Genomic DNA, 18,022 nt, shown 5'->3' on the forward strand with positions numbered 1-18,022 from the left:
AATTTATGTTGCGTTGTTAAGCCTACAGGCCAACGTACACCCATCTACCCATCTACCCATCTACCCATCCACCCACACACCCACTTGGGCCAGCTCTTTTTTGTGCGTAAAATTGCGCCTTCCTTTCGCCGACCCTTTGGCCATATCCCTATGCCGCGCCAACCCGCGCTCCATCCTCATTATCTGCCTGCCAGAACCGACAACGAATCAGTTTTCCAACTGCCCCACCCGCCAGCCCCGACTTCTCAAATTTTTGCCAGCATCGGTTGCATTGGTTTTTTACCAGAAGAATAAAACAACAACTCGCTTCCTTTGTTGTCGCTTTTTAAATGCCCGATTTTGCAACAAAAAATTTAATAGTTCGTCAAATATGCAATTTATCTCAATATTGATTTTTGTTAATTGAGTCGAACTTCGAACAGTTATGAAGGCTACCGATACAATAATTTAATTTAAGTTTATAATTATATATGTAAATAAATTAAGTTTAAAAAACTAATAAATGGAAAAACAGTCCATTAGAAATGGAACTGGTTTGATGTCAAACATCTCCGCTGTCCCCTTTATTTTTCCCTAAAATAAAATCTCTCATGGTGGCAAGATGTGTGGACTTTTTATTGGTGTCCTTTGGCACAGCATCATAAGCATCTGAGGCAAGTTCACATAAATGCAGACGAACCGATCCACAAACAGACAAAGAAGTGACCAAAACTGGACATTATCTTTGCCGAAAAGTGAGGAAAAAAGGAGTCATGCGGGCCAAATCATCGGAAAACATCAGCATCAGGATCTACATCGGCCAGTGTAGAACCCACCCCAATAAAATGGACCCGACGGAGGCTGAAGATGACCATCGGCTGACCAAGAACCAGTCTCAAGATGGGAAGGGTTGATGCTCATCTTGGCCGGGATGCGTGTCAAAGTTCAGCGGCAGTTGAGGCTGATGTCCAGTTTGCAAAACCGGACTGGATCGGTGCTCTCTGCATTCTGGGTCCGAATCCGTTGAAATTTTGATGTGAAAGTTCATCTAAACGACGGAGGTAATTCTTATAAAAGTTTTGTGTCCGGCAACGGATGCGGATGCTGAGATCGAGCGTGAGAAAGTATCCTTTACGGAACCAAACTTGTTTCCATCTAATGTCCTGTCGCAGATGCTGCACTGCTGAGCCGTCTTCGAAGGCGAAAACCAGTAGGCTGCTTCTTTCGGATCAACTACTTAGCCGGGCAGTCGATTTATTAATGCTATTTGGCCAGTTGGTTAATTGCTTACCAAATGGCAAGTAGCCAGCCCCGGTAGACCAAACATTAGCTCACCAAATGGCCAAAAGCCATCCATTGTTTGTCTATAAGCTGCTTCGGTAATTGTCCTCGAAAGGAGTCGCCGTTTAGGTTCACCTCCTGGTCGGTCCTGGCGGGTGACGTGCTCTGCCTTATTAGCTTAGATATTCCATTAGGCGCATCGATTACTCAGACATGCATTGATTTTTTCACAAGTGACTGCCAATTTCAATGCATAAGCGATGAGGCCACGGCCACTAATGAGCTTCTGGCGGAGACCTTTTCGATTACCTTGATTTGGCATCTATTGGTCCAATGCTATGTGATGTTGTGATCAATTGGAAAGTTTTAAGAGTTGTGTTACTATAAAACATTTAAAATATACTAAAGATAAAAGATAATATCTTAAAATATAAGAATAAAGCTATCAAATTAGCTTTTTTAAAGCAGATAAATGGAAAACTACTTGAATTAAACATAGTTGAATTATTATATCATAGATAGGATTCTGTGTGAAAAAAAAGTATGATAAAATATAATATTTATAATTCATGTACATATCTTGGGGGAAGTACTAGTAGTAGATAAAATTCTTACTGTTTGGTAAACACTTTTCAATAAAACCAAGAAAATATAAAAAAAACTATATTAATATACTTATTAAAACTGTAAGAAATTTATATTCATTCATACATTGGAAGACCTCCCCGGAGCTCCAAAGAATATAAAATAAAGGAGTATAAAATGAATAATTCAGAAAAATTACAGTTTTCCGTTAACGATTTTTTGGCGGCCGAAAATCAACCAGTTTTTCATTAGTTTTGTCACATTTTTGAATGGGGTCGGGTCCAGTAATTATGTTGAACCCGGACGCTCGAATCAAGATGCAGACAGAAGTCATAGCAACAAGAAGACCCAAGATGAAGCCGGTTCTGGGACTGCGTTGACCAATAGTAGGATAAGATAAATTTCAGAAGCACACAAAAAACACACAAGATAATATTTAAGGTCTGAACAATGCCTCTGCACCCTTAAGATTTCTCCTAAAGGAACCACCACCCAAGACAATCCCGTTTATGAACGGGCAATATTGTCACTTTTTAAAGCACGCTTTTTGGCGGCTTAAAATTCAGAGAAAAATGTGCTTTCGTCTTGATTATGCTTATTTAACGGCCGCTTCGTTCTGTTCTTTTTTCACACAAAATACTTATCTTTTTCCGCAACAAATATTTGTGTAGTGTGGCGCAACATGTGACGCCTCGGTGGTGAGCTCGACGCAAAACAAGCAAACAATACACACTTCAAGGAGAAATAAAAAGGCGCAACAGGCGGCTGTTTGGAAATGGGGCTGGGTGGCCACCGAGTGGGGGTGGTGGGAGCTGGGTGGGTGGGTTTGCCGGCATCTAAACGTCATCATCGTCTTGTATTGAGCGAGAAAAGCGAGCGAAGCCGGCGCTCTTTCGCGCTCTGAGAACAGCCGAAAAGTGGGCTACTAAATATGCAAAACATCCATTAGCCCGGGTTAGGGGTGAGTTCGTCCTCGTCGGGTTGGCTCAGCCCGGCAACAAGGCGTTCAGCAGGGCTGTTCGAGATTCGCCGGCCAGCAATTGCGCAACTTATTGAGGTAGGCATCCATGAGGTTTATCTGCAAGATAGTCCAGCATGTGAGCAAGGACCTCACCCCAACCCCTTTCTTTCGGTTGGCTTTTCTGCAGTTTGGTCCTCGGTGATTCGGTTCAAAGTTCAAAGATGCCCGTTCAGACAACCGGTTTCTATCTGGACCAGCCTGTCTTCGACTGGACCTTCGAGGACCTTCCTCCGAGACGACCAAGCATCCGCATCTCCTCGAGATCTTCTCGGTGGGACGTCGATCGGTTGGTCATTCAGTTGAGTTTGAACTTTCATTCGGTCGCGACGCGTTCGCTGTTGTTCTTTTCTTTTTGGCCTTTAGTTATTTGTTGAGCCGAAAAGATTTGGGCGCTTGTTTTTCGTTTCCGTGGGATTTCTGTTAAATTTTAATATCGTTACAAAACACTGTTTTTGTTGACTTTTGTTGAAAAAAATTGTTTTTGGAAAAATTTGTGTTTGTTTTTATCCAATATTCGTTGAGTTTGTGAAAAAAGACTGTGTAGAAAGAAGTAGGTTACAAAAATATTACCTTTCAACTCTGTTTCTATCCAAAAATGGATGAAAATAATCCAATTTTTGTCATAAAACTGCATTATATTTTTAGATTGAATGTAAATTCTAAAAAAGAAATACAAACCATTAATTACACGTTCGGCCATTAACCTTTTTAGGATATTCGACGAAATCCCACCAAACGAATAATAGAATACAGCTGAAGCTCAAATTTTGAACAAAATTCTATCCTTGCCCAATGCAATCGATTATCCTTGGGACTTTGCTCTGATTGTGCGAGTTTTTTCAACTGAAAAGTGGGATTCGAAATTTTGGCCCATATCTACTAACCATGGAACACTCCAATGGCCGTCGCAAGCCCAGCCTGGACCAGCCAGAGCCTCCTCATCCACAGTCTTCGGTGCCGGGGTTTCCCTCGGCCGAGGAGTGGAGTGGCAAGCGGAAGCTCTATGCCATCGAGGAGCGGGAGGAGAGCTCGCCGGTGACTGTGGGCGAGGGGGAGGCGGAGGCGGCTTACGACGCGGACGTGGACGAGCTGGAACAGCCGGGGGGTGAGCGGGAGATTATCTACGCGCTGTTCCAGCCCTGGGCACTCTCCACCTACGGCGATCAGGCCAAGACCAAGACGATAACGCTGCGCAAGAAGGCACGCATCCTGAAGGCTTTGGAGGGCAAGGAGCACAGTCGCCCGGACAGCTCCAAGTTTCGATTCTGGGTCAAGACGAAGGGTGAGTTTTACAACTGAACCTCTCAAAGATCATCCTACCATAGCATTTTACTTTAAGTCTTACTTTATATTTCGAAGTTTTTGCATGTTTTCTATCACTCTTAAAAGTTTTATCTTTTCATCACTTATAATAGAAACTTAACAAAAATTATCATTAATAGGTTTTACTACCAACCGTCCCGACGGCTTTGAGGAGGCACCTGGAAGTCGCCGCTGTCTGAAGCCTCTTCCGACATCTGCCATTTTGTCGGATAATCCGAGAGATGTGGACCTTTTTGCTGCATCCACCAGCAAGGGGTTCGGTCGCCGGACTTACCGCAAAGTGGCATGTGTCGAGGAGTTCTTCGACATCATCTACAATGTGCACATGGAGCTGGGTGGACGCAGTGGAATGCATGCGGGCCAGAAGCGCACCTACCGCATTGTGAGTGTAGTGTATAGCTACTTATAATTATTTGATTTGAGAACTTAATTTAATATTAATAATATTAAAGAGCCATTTAATGTCTTATAATTTAAATCAATTTAACCTTTTTTTCTCTTCCTTCCCACAGATAACGGAAACATATGCGTTTCTGCCCCGCGAGGCAGTAACCCGCTTCCTAACCATTTGCCCCGAGTGCAAGAAAAACTTGCGCCCCTCCTCGCCCCTGGGGGGTGGCAAGGAGGCCGACCTGGGCGGCAATGAGAGCTCCTCGGAAGTGGAGAACTACCTGAATTATTCATCACACACGGAGAGCTCGCTGGAGGCGGGGCCCACGGCCAAACGTCGCCGCCATTCGAGCGCTGACCTCAAGGCCTCGATGCCGGTGGCCGGTGGTTTGGCCCTGGGAGGCAACGGAGGCGGCAGCGGGGGTGGGTGTGGCAGTGGGACCGTGGGGGCAAGTGGCGCCAGTGATGTACTAGGGGCACCCCAGCCGAGTCCCAGTCCCAAGCCACTTGGGGCACCGGGGGCAGTTGAAACCACGCCGGTTAGCGTGCCCAAAATTCGGGTCAAGACCCAGCTGCAGCGTCCGTTGAGTCCGCCGGGTGTGGTCAAGGAGTCGGGCCAGGTTCAGTCCCAAACCAGTGGTAGTGCCAGCACCAAGGCCAATCCTCCATCTCATTCGAGCCCCCAAAGCTTTGATGTACAGCTGTTGAAATCGCGGGATAATCTGCTTCGCTACTATGACTTCATGAGACGATTCTATGCTGGCGAACAGGTTTTAGCGCCGCCCATCTATGGCAGCAGTCTGCTTCAGAGTCTCAGCTATCCAACCAGCATCTCAACCCCAGCCACAACAACCCCTACAGTCCCGACAACCCCTACCACTACATCTACCATCACCACCACTTCAGACTCAGTTCTGGCACCACCTCCCAAGACACTCTCGCCCGGTCCGAATCCTGGTCTTTCTACGTTCAAGACTTCTCCGGACAGTCTGCTGCGCGCCCGCTCTCCAACGGTCTCAACTGTCACGCCCACCGCACCTCCCAAAGACAGAGCCCACACACCGATTAACCTAACCAAATCTTTATTTTCCAGCTCCAAGACAGGCAATCCGGCCTCCACTTCGACCCCTGTGACCGGCACCCAGGCACCGCTCAAGCTGGAGCTGACCACTCCGCCCAAGCCGGTGCCGGAGCTGCGGATTCCTCAGCTGCGCGGACTCCCACCAGTGGAGCTGTCAATGCCGTTGCCGCCACTGGACTTGGAGCGTTTGAAGCCCATTACTTCGACGTACTTGCAGCTGACGCGCAGCATGGGACTCAGTGACGAGGATGCCCTGCGGTTCGATAACCTGGTGAGTAAGGACTTCAAGTATTCTCTATAGAGTTAGGACTACCTGGTGGTATTTGATCCCAAATGAGCAATCAAAGCTGCTTTTCATTTAAAGTTTTATGAAATTACTATTCATCATGTCAGGGTTGAGGCGAATGCATCGCCCCACCTGACAAACAATCCAGTTTACTATTATATTTCACGTTTTATTATATTACATTTGAAAGCCTTTGGCGATTACTGCATTTATTAATGACTTACTACAAAAAGTTTATATACATTTTACTATTGTTGTAACCAAAAATATTAAAAACACGTCCGCAAAAAAAAAGCTCAGAATGAAGAGAAATTCTTCAAATATTCATGCGCTTTTTATTTATGGATCGCCTAAAAGCAGGCACCATGTTTTCATTTCTGCATTCTGCTGTCGCCTTGAGCGATTTTTTGAATGCGTATTTACTTTTTAAATTGTAGTATATAGATGCCCTAGCTAGACCTAAGATGCAACCTTTTATCGACTTTCATACGCTTGATCGTCCAACAATTTTTTACTAATCTAGTTTCTTTTTTCTCTGACATGCTTGGCTTATAAACGTAACGCAACTAATGCAATGCTAACGAGCGAGAAAGACAATGACAGAAAAAGACACGTGTCGGCAGGACAACAAGCACCACATTGCTGACCGCTGCACCACCACCCACCAATAATCCCCAAATCAGTATCAACCACACACTCTTTCGGCCCACCGAGCGCGCTTCCATTGAGCGGCGCACAAAATTATTCAATAGCTTTTTTACGTATTTTAATAATTTTTGCTTTGAAATTCAAATTGAATTTCTCGTTCTGCTTCCTTTGTGTTTTTTATAATTTTTGATCTCTTAATGCTTGAATTACTTTTGGCTGCAATTTATGTTTTTTGTTTAAATTATGTTGTTAACATGCTTAATCCATTAATGTTATTATTTATGTATTATTTTTGTTGATTTTCGTTATTATTGTAATTATATTTTTCTTTCTTTCCTTTTTTACAGCTCAGTTGTTAGCGAAAAACCAAAAATCGTTTGTAATAAATTAGCTATACAGAACTATTTATGCTTTTTTAATTAATTTGGCCAGCGATCTGAAAATAAAGAAATTATAACTTATCCCTCATAGTATATGTAAACACTCGTAGTTTTTGAATATTTTAATTCCAAGCTTTGTATCTGCTTATTTTTAGAGAGAAACAGAGTACTCCAGGTAAGATCGTGTAGTATATGCGATAATGAAAATAATACCAATTACCCGGGGAGGTATGTGCAAGTTTCTAATTTTCCCACTTGGAACTCAGACCTCGTCACTATCTCCGGGTTTAACCCCTTGATAAGAAAGTGTATGCTTGTGATGTTCGGCGGAACATATTTATATTTATTTTCGATTATTTTACCTGACTAAATATCAAGAATATAAGTTTTTAATATTTTCCATACATTTTCCCATATTCCATGTTATAGAAAGTAATTAATGGTTTACTTGGTGGGCTTTGTCTGCTTCAAGGGCTCGTTATCCCCCTTGACGGTGCTCAGTACGAACCTGGCACTCAAAACTCGTCCATTTTTGTCCACAATGGTCCTGACCACTTCCCCGTTCTCCTCCTCGATCTCCGTGGGAGTCAGATCGACCTTGGCCAGGAAGTCGTCGATGACACTGTCCGAGGCATTTTCTCCCGCCTTCAGGGGTGGTAGAGTGGGCAGTGGCACTATGGTCCTTTGGGTGGAAGTTGGCTGCTCCACTGGCACCCATCCATCTGTGTTGCCGGCACCTTGCGGCTCCGTGTTAGTTGGATAGGTTGGTGAGAAACTTGGTGGACTGGAGCCACCTGCTGCAACTGGGTTGAGGTTGGGGTTCGCGGGACCACTGTTACCATATGATGGGGCCGGAGGCAAGCTCGGATTATTGGGATAAAGTCGGCTACCTATGTTGGGAAATCTGGGTATTAGCTGGTCGAAACTTCTGGGAGCCAAGAACGGGTTTTGTCCGGAACTGGAGTGGGTGCTCCAATGGCTGGTGGTGACCGTGTAGTCTCTGCCGGAGGGATCCGAAAACGTTTTGGTTGTGACATGGGGCGTTACGCCAGGAGGCGGATTGAAGTCCGGGAAAAGTGTGGCAAACTGGGGAAAGCCGATTCCCAGGGGATTTATGAAGGGGTTGTCGAAGAACCTGGCCAGGAAATCGGGTTCCACAATCGGACGGAAAGGTTGGCGAGGTGGGCTGGAGACGTACTCCCAGTTCTGTATGTTCTCTGAGCCCCGATAGCCGCCGGATCCGCTGGGAAGTCGCAGCTCTCTGAGTCTAGTCCGAGAAATCTTACTTCCGTCGGGACTTAGCTCGTACGTCAGTGAAACTCGCTCTCCATTATCGTTCTGGGTGGTTTTAATGAGGGGCTGTCCGCTGCGCCTCAGTTCATCGTATTCCGGATCGGTTAGTCCCAAATCCAGGGCCTGGTTGCGAACCCACTCGTTGACCCCACTTGGGTTGGGTCGGGCAGCTCCCAACTGGAAGAATAATAGGAAGTCACTAGGTCTGTGTTAAAACGCAGTGTCCATGACCCACCTCCACCAGCAGAAGCAAGAAACAAGCTAGGCTAATCAGACGATTAGACTCCATCCTTATAATATTCAACCTTGTTGCGCTGTCTTCTGAACACTTTGACTATTTGAATAGAACTGATCTCGGGATTTAGAAACCTCTCTGATTATTACCAGCTTTGCAATCGCCACCTAATCAGCGATCACGCTCACAAATACTATATATGATTCGGAGCTCTATGAAGTCATTCTTCAAAGCTTCCTAAAGGTTATCGCTCTATTATAGTCTAGTTTTTATTCGGGATGCGAATTTAATTTTGTTTGTTTAGTTATTTACAAAACATACTTGAAATATTAAAATTAAGAATACATTTAATTTAAAAAAGGTAAACATCTTTAAGCAAAAGTAAACATACCCAACAGTATCATTTTTAATAAATCGCATCTCGGTCCCTGGGAAATAACCGGTTTGTTGTTGCAAAAAAACCTGGGTGCCTAGTTATGTTATTGCTTTTTAATAATATACCCTTCTAACAGTTTAAAAACTATTGTAAAATTAAAAAAATTATGTATGGATAAGTTGAAAAATATAGGCAAAAATTTGACTTAATTCAATTAATTAATTTATTTTTCGGAATACTTTTTACTTTCAAATGACTGTCATATTAATGACTACCGATCAAAGAGTATGAGTTCACCTTAACAATATTCCATTAACATTCAAAGTTATAGTATTGTAGGTAAATTCCTCATAACCCCATTAGCGAGAATTTCCACAATGAAACACAGATGATAATCTTTAAAGAATATTACTTCTACAATTTGTGATAAAAGGTGCTTGATTAAAATTAATAACATTTTGTAAAAAGATACACCAGACAATCGAAATTAATATGACCTGTTTAAAAGTCCTACAGCAGAGCCTGCTAAAATTAAAAAATAATTTAAAAAAAACCAAAAATAATTTAGCAATGCAAACACGTTATGATGAGTCTGCAAGAATAAAAGTACTCTTTGGTTTTTCCTCCCAGTGGAGGGAGATTGAGTGAGGTCTGCGAAAGGATATTGAAGATGTGTCCTGGTGATAGCTTGCCTTCTGGTTGGGCCAGGGTCCAGAACGGTCTTTCGAGGGTGCAACAGCAGGACCGGACTCCGGGGCTGGCCTTGCAGGATTTACGCTGAAAAGACGCCGTAAACTTTGAATGCCAACAGAGCGGAGGAAAAAAAGGGACCGAAATTGGAATTTGATAGACGCCCGGGCCCTGGTCCTTGTCCTGGCCCGTGGACCCGGTCCTCATGTCCGACCTGCCTGGGTGGGGGGCGTTTCCCTTCCGAGTTCAGGGGCCGTTGCACGATTCCCCTTTCCCCAAGGCTCCCCGGTAGCCCTTTTCCCATGCAGAGCGAGTATTGACGACTTTTTAAAAGGGTCGAAGCAACGTCCACGCTGTCAAGGATAGGAGGGGCTCTGGACGGGGCGAAAGAGTTAGGGCTCCCTGCCGAACGGGGATCAGAGAGTAGTGGCAAGGCGCCGAGGGGGTGCGTGCTATAAACCAACCGATTTGAACGAAGCGAAGGTGTCGGTGTTTGCCAGGGTGGCGAGGTAGTCGGCCAAAGTTATAAAACTTTACAGTTAACTAGGCTTGGCAATCAAGCTAAAAGCAAAGGCGTCGTCCTCGTCCAGTCCATGTCCTGCTGCTACCTCGGCTCCTGTGCGGAGTCTCGGGCCTCTCGCCTGGCGCCAACTAGCGACAGTTGGCCCCCATCCCCGGCCACCTTTGGGTCACCCAAAAAAAAAGGTAAACACCAAGCGAGTCCCTGCACCTCTAACTGTGGACAGGTCAACACCCACTTGACCGTGTGTGCGAGTGTTTGTTGCCCGGTCCTCAGTGTCCTGTTCGTGCTAGCCTCGGTCCCCGATGGGTGAGTCAGTTTGGCTCCATGCCACCCTTTCCACTACTGCCCCATCCAAAGGGATTGGCTTGCCCAATGCTCCGTATATTTCACAAAATCGTTTTCCCATTGCCTATTATTTCGGTTTTTTAGGACGTACTTTTTATCCTTCTTGAGTCTGATGTACAGTTATTGGAATACACATTTTTTTTTTGGTTTTAAGAAAGCAAGTAAATCATTTTAAGTCTAATGTCTAGTGTCTAGTAACAGAGGTATAACTTAGAGAACCAGTGGCATCTAATAGTTGGGTCATTAAACCTCGAAATAAATAAAAAATTGTCAGAAGAATAATATTATAGTCCCTGATATATCCTGTACAGTTAAAACATTCTTTGAACACTGTAGTTTTCAATCCAATAATGAAGAAAATATTGAAATTTTGGCTCAGTATCAAATGAACTTAACAAGAATTCTTACATTAATGAAATCTCTCCTTAGCGCTATGATATCCCTAAAATATTTTTAAAGAAGCTAAGGACACAGCCCCTTGAGACCCTCTTAGCCTGGATCGCACTTCCAGATCCACAACCCCCAGTCCCACAGCCAGTCCACTAACTACAAGTCCAAAGTCCCAGACTCCAGCCCCAAACCAAGGGACCGAGGCTTCTGTCTGTCAGTCCTCAATGGGCGGGGAGCGGAGGTTTAGTGCCTCTGGAACATGGGTCGGGCACTTCTTCATTAATTTTCATGGCGGCACAAGAACAATGCCCCGCCCACCCCAAAACCAACGCCCTTCCCCGCCCCCTCACCACCCCTGTGCGGAAGAAGCAGAAATGTTGGAGCGGCGAAAAAAAGTTTCTCCGGCTCGGACCAAAGTTGTGGGTGTGTTTTGTGCAAATGAGTGAAGGTGGGGACGCCGTTCTCGTCCTGTCTCTGCTTGGCAGTGACTCTGTATGTGTGTGTGCTTGTAGCAGGGTATCTGTGTGTGTGTGGGTTGATTACTTTCTGTTTAGGTGCCACCCCACCCCCACCATTCTGAGCTGCCTTTCGAAAAGGGACTTCTGAAGGCAAAAACGCATTTTTATGTTTGCTCGCCTGCCCGTCTAGCGGTCCTTGTTCTCTTCCCCTTTTTTTTATCGTAAGCAGGATGCGAAGCCTTTTTTGCGCACAGCCACCCGGCCACACCCATTGTTATGCCGGAGCGGGGGCGGGGGCGGGGCAGGGATTGTCTGTCGGGCAGGGAAAATCGTCCCAACCCCCATCGAAGTCTGTCCCAGGGAAAAATTGCAATTTTCGCTGAGGAAAAAAGTCAGGACAACGTCTTGGAGTCGCTTTGACATGGCCAAGGACCACAGACCAAGGACTAAGGACCAGCTACCAGTTACCCTTACCCCCTTGGGCTGCTCTAATGAATTTCCGTCCAGGCAACTGGGTAGCATCCCTGTTAAAAAGAAAATAGGAGAAGAGGAAAAAAACAATTAAAGTAGGATTTGGAGGAGTTTGGGCGGACGCACCCATAATCATAATTGCGCCCCGAGAAACTTGTCGATTCTGTCCAGGCCTCTCCCCCCAAGGCCCGACCGTCGGACAACCCCTTTTGCCTTCTAATTGTCAATTCTCGTTTCTCTTAATTGTCCACTGAGCTTTCAGATGGTTTTCCTTTTAAGATCCTTCGTTTTCGTCATTCGGCTGTTTTTGGAAAATGTTCTTTCTCCTTCAATTTTTCAATTCTTTCTGAGGCAGTGCCCTCCCCCCCTTTTTTTGACACAGTCCTGGGACTATTCAGTGTTTACTGATGAGTTCTCGAACAAGGTGGCAATTACTTATTTTTCCAGGCCCCGAGACTTGTGTTTTAATTACTTTTTCAAAAAAATCCCTAGATTTTGGGAAATAATTTAAAAAATATTGGAATGAGTTGGGAGGTGAACGAATTATTTTTGTTGTGTTAAGTATTTTGTATCCTTTAATTAAGAATATAAGAATATCCTTTGCTCCAACTTTAAAATAGTTCATTTTTATGAGAAATACTTGTTGCATTTTCAACAATTTTGTGGTTTCTTGTTCGAAAGCAGCCGCCTCCTTGAAGTGTTCCAGACATTCGATTCCCCCAATCAATGGCCCATCCTTCTCGATAAACAATTTGACTCCAATTACCGAAATACTGAAAAAGGAGCTCCCAGGAAGGAGAAGCAAAAATTCATTGTTACCGATTGAGCTTCCGATGAGTGCAGCAACGAAGCGGCACGGCACGGAACGATGACGTTGATGGCAAATAAACAAAAGATTAAGCCCAGACAATAGTAAACAAAGCTCGTCAAAGAAAGTCGCACAAAGCGGAGGCAGGACCAGGACGAAAAAGGACGAAACAGGAAGCGACAAAAAATGAAAACAACAATCAAATAATGAATTCCTTTGGCAAACGGCAAATTGATAAATTAAACGCCACTTATGGGTGTAGTATGTATGTGTGCGTGTGTGTGTGGAGGTCCAAACCGGAAGAAAGTGCAAAAAGGAAATGAAAAAAAACAAAATGGCAAGGACGCGCAGAGAGAAAAAACAAAAGCAACAACAACAACCGCAAAGTGCACGCAAATTGAGGCGGCAATAAAAAAAACAACAACATAAACAAGCAAGCGCCGGCAAATAAAAGAAAAAATAAAAGTCAAAGGACTCATTCACATACATAGACACTCGTGCAGTCTCACTCTCACTCACACATACACACATTCGCCGGCCAGACGAAAAAATAGAAGCAAAACAATTAACGTCCTTGACGAAAATGTATTTTTTATTTTATTTCATTTGGCCGCCATCGAAAAAAGCTAAAAAAGAACAAGTTGAAAAGTTGAGCCGTGTGCGGCATAATAAAAGCACAACAACAACAACAAATAAACAAAAAAAAAACACCGAAACGACCAAGAAAATTGGGGGAAAAACGGGAAAATCAGGAAGTTTGCCGAGGTTGTAGGGGGCGGAGGAGGTGGAGCTGAAGACACACAAAAGAAAACAGGAAAAAAGGCAAATGGGGAGGCAAAACAAACAAATAAGCAAACAAGTCGAGAGCGAGACGTCGCCCGACAATGGGAGAGTGCAGAAAGAAGAGAAGATGATGAGCATAATCGAAGGAGGCTTGAGGGCAGGCCCACACATACTTCACGTGCAAGCACTCACACACACAAATACATATGGCGAGCGGAAAAGAAATGCAAAGGGAAAAGTGTTTGGAGGCACCATGCAAAAAAGGAGCAAGAGTGACTAGAAAACGGCCAACAACAGAAAAAAGACCACAATGACAATGGCAGAGGAGAAGTCAGAGAAGCAACAGACATAAACACCTGTTGAATCATCGCGCACACACACACACACACAGAAACAGAGTCAGAGACACCGACATGGCTCACGCACTCGGCGAGAGAGGTCCTGCAGCTCAAGCGGAAATGCAAATAAACAAACACGAGGCGAGAAACGAGGACGAGCAGGATAAACGAGAGCAGGAGAAACTCGCGATGACGACGACGACGTCGACAAGGACAACAAAAACGACGGCATTGACGATGACGAGGGAGGTCCTTGCCATTGTATTGGTGAAGCGGAGTCTCTCCCGCACTCACACTCACACCCGTTCACTCATGGTTTTTGAATATTATTACGGAGGATCCCGACTTTCGACACTTTTTCCGATTTCGGCTTGGGCCGTAAAGCCATAAAAAGGGCAACAAATCGTATACCCGTCGCTTGCAACAAAATAAAACATAAAAGGACTCTCGCTCCACAAATAAACAGCGACGACGACTGTCAAAAGGATGCAAAATTCAACAAGCGAAAGTTGCCAAAGGAATTTACGACTTTCGGCTGGAATCAATTCAAAAGTGGAGCAGACGCCAAAAGAACCAAACGAATTCCCGAAAAACAACCAGACGAAGGGATGATGGGGGAGCAGATATATCCTTTTTATTTGCATATTCCAGAGAACTAGGGGATAAAGGACTTTTTCATTATTTTTTTCGCCTGTTAGTTGATTTATCATTCGAGTCGGTTGTGGTTGGCATTGAGGCGGCCTTTATTGGCGCAATTGATGTAACCGATTGATTGGCTTGTAATTGCTTTTTATTCGATTGCAATGGCGAGTGAAAGTTTCAGAGTTATTAACTGGCTTGCAATAAAAAGAAATTATTATTTTATGTCAGGATTTATGATATATTATTATTTTAAAATATTTAAGCAGACAATTTCTCTTTCTGTCTGTGGGTTATAATTTCTTCTTGAAGTTTTCTTGTCTTCTATGGACATCAGAGCATCAGAATGTATTTGTTTCAGAAGCTAGAAAGGCTTTTCCATAAGTTGCTGTCCACTCAGACACATGTACGGGGCTAGAGTTATATTTTGCAACTAATTTATAAGCTGAACGCCTCCCACACTCCTTGGGAGTGGTCCATTCCCCTTTCTTTGTCCTTAGCCCTCGAGAGTAGACGTTTCGAAGAAACTGCATTGATTATGCATGCGTAAATCCCCAAAACTCCACTGCGAATGCATAACCCGACACCACCCTCGACTCGCCTCGCCTGGCCGCCCAGGACTCTCGCTTTGATCTTGCAGCAACCCCCAGTGGTGTGGTGGCTTTCAAGTAAAAAGATAAGACAACAGTCTACTTTCTCTCGCCCAATTTCTTCCTGGCTCTCTCTCTCTCTCTCTCTCATCCAAGCTGGCCAAATGTCGTAAGATTCTCGCCAGGACGAGAAATATCCTTCCAACTCCCAACTCCACACAGGCAAGTTGAATTTTCTTCAAAATTTTGCACTTCTAAGGTCCTTTTCTGTGTGTGTCCTGTGCAAATTAAAAGCATTTATATATGTATGCGTGTGGGACAGCTCCTGGGAGAAATTACCCCCGACTCTCGTCCTGCGGACCAGCCCGGTCCGTCTTCTTTTCCCACTCCGAGGCGAATTATGCACAAACGTCGTTCGTCCAACAGTGCGTATACGTAACACACTGCTTTGCTCTTCGTGAGTATTTGTGTGTGTTTGTTGATTAGATTTTCTTGCAAGGAAACTGACCAAAGAGTTCCTCATACATCAGTTGACCACACACACACACCTACACACACTCCCTGCCACACAAACAACTGCAGTTGGGCAGAAAGAGAGAGATTCCTTATACTGCCTTACTTGTAAGAATTTCGGGGACTCTTGTGTGCTTGTATGCTTGTATTTTAAGAAGCTGACCGCAAACTTACACCCACACTCACCCCAACGCCCGCACAAGTGCAGCTGCAACACCCATTCACACACTGGCAGCCGGCAACCACATGCAGCTGCAACAGCTTCCGTTTCCTCATTCCACGCCGCCTAGCCTAGCCCCTGCCTCCTTACCGGCCACTCGAAAAGTTTCGTTTTGCTTTCTTGGACTTTGCCTAATGCACATTTTTGCATTTTGCTCTAGACAGAGTCGGCATGCCGACATGCAGGCCAGAGCGAGAGGGCTTAATTTTGGAATTTCTTATTAGAAAGGGAGAGGGAGAGCGGGAACGGATGTGTGAGCTGGGCGGGTGCCAGAGCGAGACAGCCGTAGGTACGAAGAAAGTGCACTAAAGCTTGTGGCTTCTACTTTCGGGTGCCAGGAATAATGATTGAAGGACAAGGCGGGAGGAGGTTTGGGTTTTTGGGGCACCGGTTATGTGCATCAATTGCTGACAGGGCACAATACAATTCCTTCATTTTAGTTTTTCGGTATGGCCAGATTCGTTTGTAATCCTTTTTGTAATTATCCCAGGAGGTTAAAGATGGAGGTCAATGAGAAAACATTTTCCATTGCCTACTTTTAGGGATAAGAAATATATTAAAATATAAAGTTTCCGGCTTGCTTGACAAAGAAAATAATTTTAGATATTATTTTAAACCTTTTTAATGAATATTTTGAGTAATTTATTTCTCTCCTATCAAATAAAGTAAATTACTCATTTATGTATGGAATATGCCACACCCCGATCGCATGTCCTTTGCCACAAGAATATGCATTTTCTTAAGACGTTCTAGAGTTCCCCAGCATCTGACACCTTAACCCGCCGCCTGAATCCTTAGCCCCAAAAGCCCCACAGGATGCGATACATAGAGTGCGAGCAGGAGATAGGCCACAGGATTCAAAGAGCGAGATGGAAGCACACACGTGTGTTGGTCGAAAATTTTAATCAAAATTTATCTTAAGAAAAATGGATATCGCCCCCACCAGAGCGTGGGCGTGCGGCAGTTGTTGTCTTTGGGGGCCGACTTCTAAGTGCGTGAGCAAGAACGAGATGTCAGGTTGGCCACAAATCGATAGCATTTCATACTTTTGGGCCTCAAGACTTATGCTAGATAGATTATTTCATTATAATTATGAAATAAAATCTTACATTTTCGGATTGGTTTTCGAAGGCTCATTAAAGGAGAAAATGCAGAGTAAATTAGAGCTAAGCACCGATTCTTGGCGATCACAAGGAATTGAATGCCTTATCCTTAAGGAGCATCGATAGTCTTATTGCAGCAGCAAGGGGGTACCGAGGTGTTCCCACAGTATTGTGTGTAACTCACACCTGTCTCAAAGGGCTGGCCTGTACATGTTTCAGCTTAGGCGGAGGTGGGGGTTTAGGGTCATGGTTCTGGTTCTGGTTCTGGCCATGGCTCTGTGCGTGTCGCTTTTGTTCTCCGATGATGCATCGTCGTCATTATGATTTTCTATATATTGTGTGTGTGTGGGTGTATGGGAGGGCGTGTGTGTGGCAGAACGGCAGTAGGGGTGGTGTGAGGGTGCCAGTGTTTGTGTTTGTATATAATTTTCCACATAAAAATATGCACACGGGTCTCTGTCTCCTCCACGCATTGACAGACCCTCCAGCCCTCCTCCCGGCACCCATGCTTTTACAGCCACGCCTTCCACCGCCCCCCTGCACTTGTGTGTGTAAGCAATTATGTGTGGTGTATGTTTGTGCACTCGATTCATTTTTTTCGTTTACCGTTGCCGCTGCCATTGCCGTTGCTGTTTAATGTTTTTATTGCATTTCTGTGTAGCGGCATCACATATGCCTATATGGCTATTCAATTAAACGCATTAACTTGATTTTCAATTAACTTTCAATATGACCGCAACAAGAGATTTTTCATGCTCTTCGCCTAGAAATTATGGGAAAGATGATGATGCTGCAGGAGAATCGTGCGCTTCCCTAATGAATTATTGCCGTGATATCAAATGATAGGCGCTTAATGTGATTAATGGTGTGTGAAATGGTGGATCGCACAGATCAGAGTGTCGTAAAGTCAGCCGAATATATTACCAATACATTTATTATTCACCTGATTTTCTCTGCATTTTCTATACAAAACTCCCACAGATCTAACGAAATATAAGGCTTCTTTGATATCGACTAAAGGGGCACAATGCTACCCACTTTCAGCTTGTTTCAATTAAAATAACTTTCCCTTATTTTGTGTATCCCAAAAGTAGTGGCACACCCCATTTCCTCCCACCAAAGCTGCTACCTCTTTTCTTACTCACATTAGCATGTGATTCACAAATGACTTGGCACAAACTACATCCGCGCATATAGGCATACACATATTCATCCACATATCAAAGAATTCTACAGAGAAACTTCCCATAAACTCAACCCTTTTCGGGCCACC

General features: G+C 44.4%; 2 protein-coding genes across 2 annotated transcripts in view; one reads left to right on the forward strand and one right to left on the reverse strand.

The window, feature by feature from the left end:
* The first annotated feature begins 2,692 nt into the window (after positions 1-2,692).
* The window catches only part of LOC6497108 (AF4/FMR2 family member lilli), a 54,363-nt gene continuing 39,033 nt past the window's right edge, over positions 2,693-18,022 (forward strand). The window contains exons 1-4 of the mRNA XM_044716639.1: positions 2,693-3,416; positions 3,579-4,148; positions 4,309-4,571; positions 4,702-5,931. Of these exons, the coding sequence (XP_044572574.1) occupies positions 3,752-4,148; positions 4,309-4,571; positions 4,702-5,931 (1,890 nt within the window). The 5' untranslated portion in view covers positions 2,693-3,416; positions 3,579-3,751. The remainder of the gene's footprint in view (positions 3,417-3,578; positions 4,149-4,308; positions 4,572-4,701; positions 5,932-18,022) is intronic.
* Positions 7,297-8,640, reverse strand: LOC6498408. The gene is made up of 2 exons (XM_001962702.4): positions 8,503-8,640; positions 7,297-8,444 (listed from the first exon to the last, which is right to left on the reverse strand). The coding sequence occupies exons 1-2, from the start codon at positions 8,554-8,556 to the stop codon at positions 7,419-7,421; spliced, it is 1,080 nt and encodes a 359-aa protein (XP_001962738.1). The 5' UTR covers positions 8,557-8,640; the 3' UTR covers positions 7,297-7,418.

This window comes from Drosophila ananassae, chromosome 3R, assembly GCF_017639315.1.
Source record: "Drosophila ananassae strain 14024-0371.13 chromosome 3R, ASM1763931v2, whole genome shotgun sequence".
Classification (NCBI taxonomy): domain Eukaryota; kingdom Metazoa; phylum Arthropoda; class Insecta; order Diptera; family Drosophilidae; genus Drosophila; species Drosophila ananassae.

What these genes read in the sequence shown, in the direction of transcription:
- LOC6498408 (XM_001962702.4), bottom strand. Translation starts at nt 8,556, where the DNA reads ATGGAGTCTAATCGTCTGATTAGCCTAGCTTGTTTCTTGCTTCTGCTG. An exon ending in TCTTGCTTCTGCTGGTGGAG is followed by an intron (nt 8,445 to 8,502) that starts GTGGGTCATGGA and finishes TTATTCTTCCAG; the next exon opens with TTGGGAGCTGCCCGACCCAA.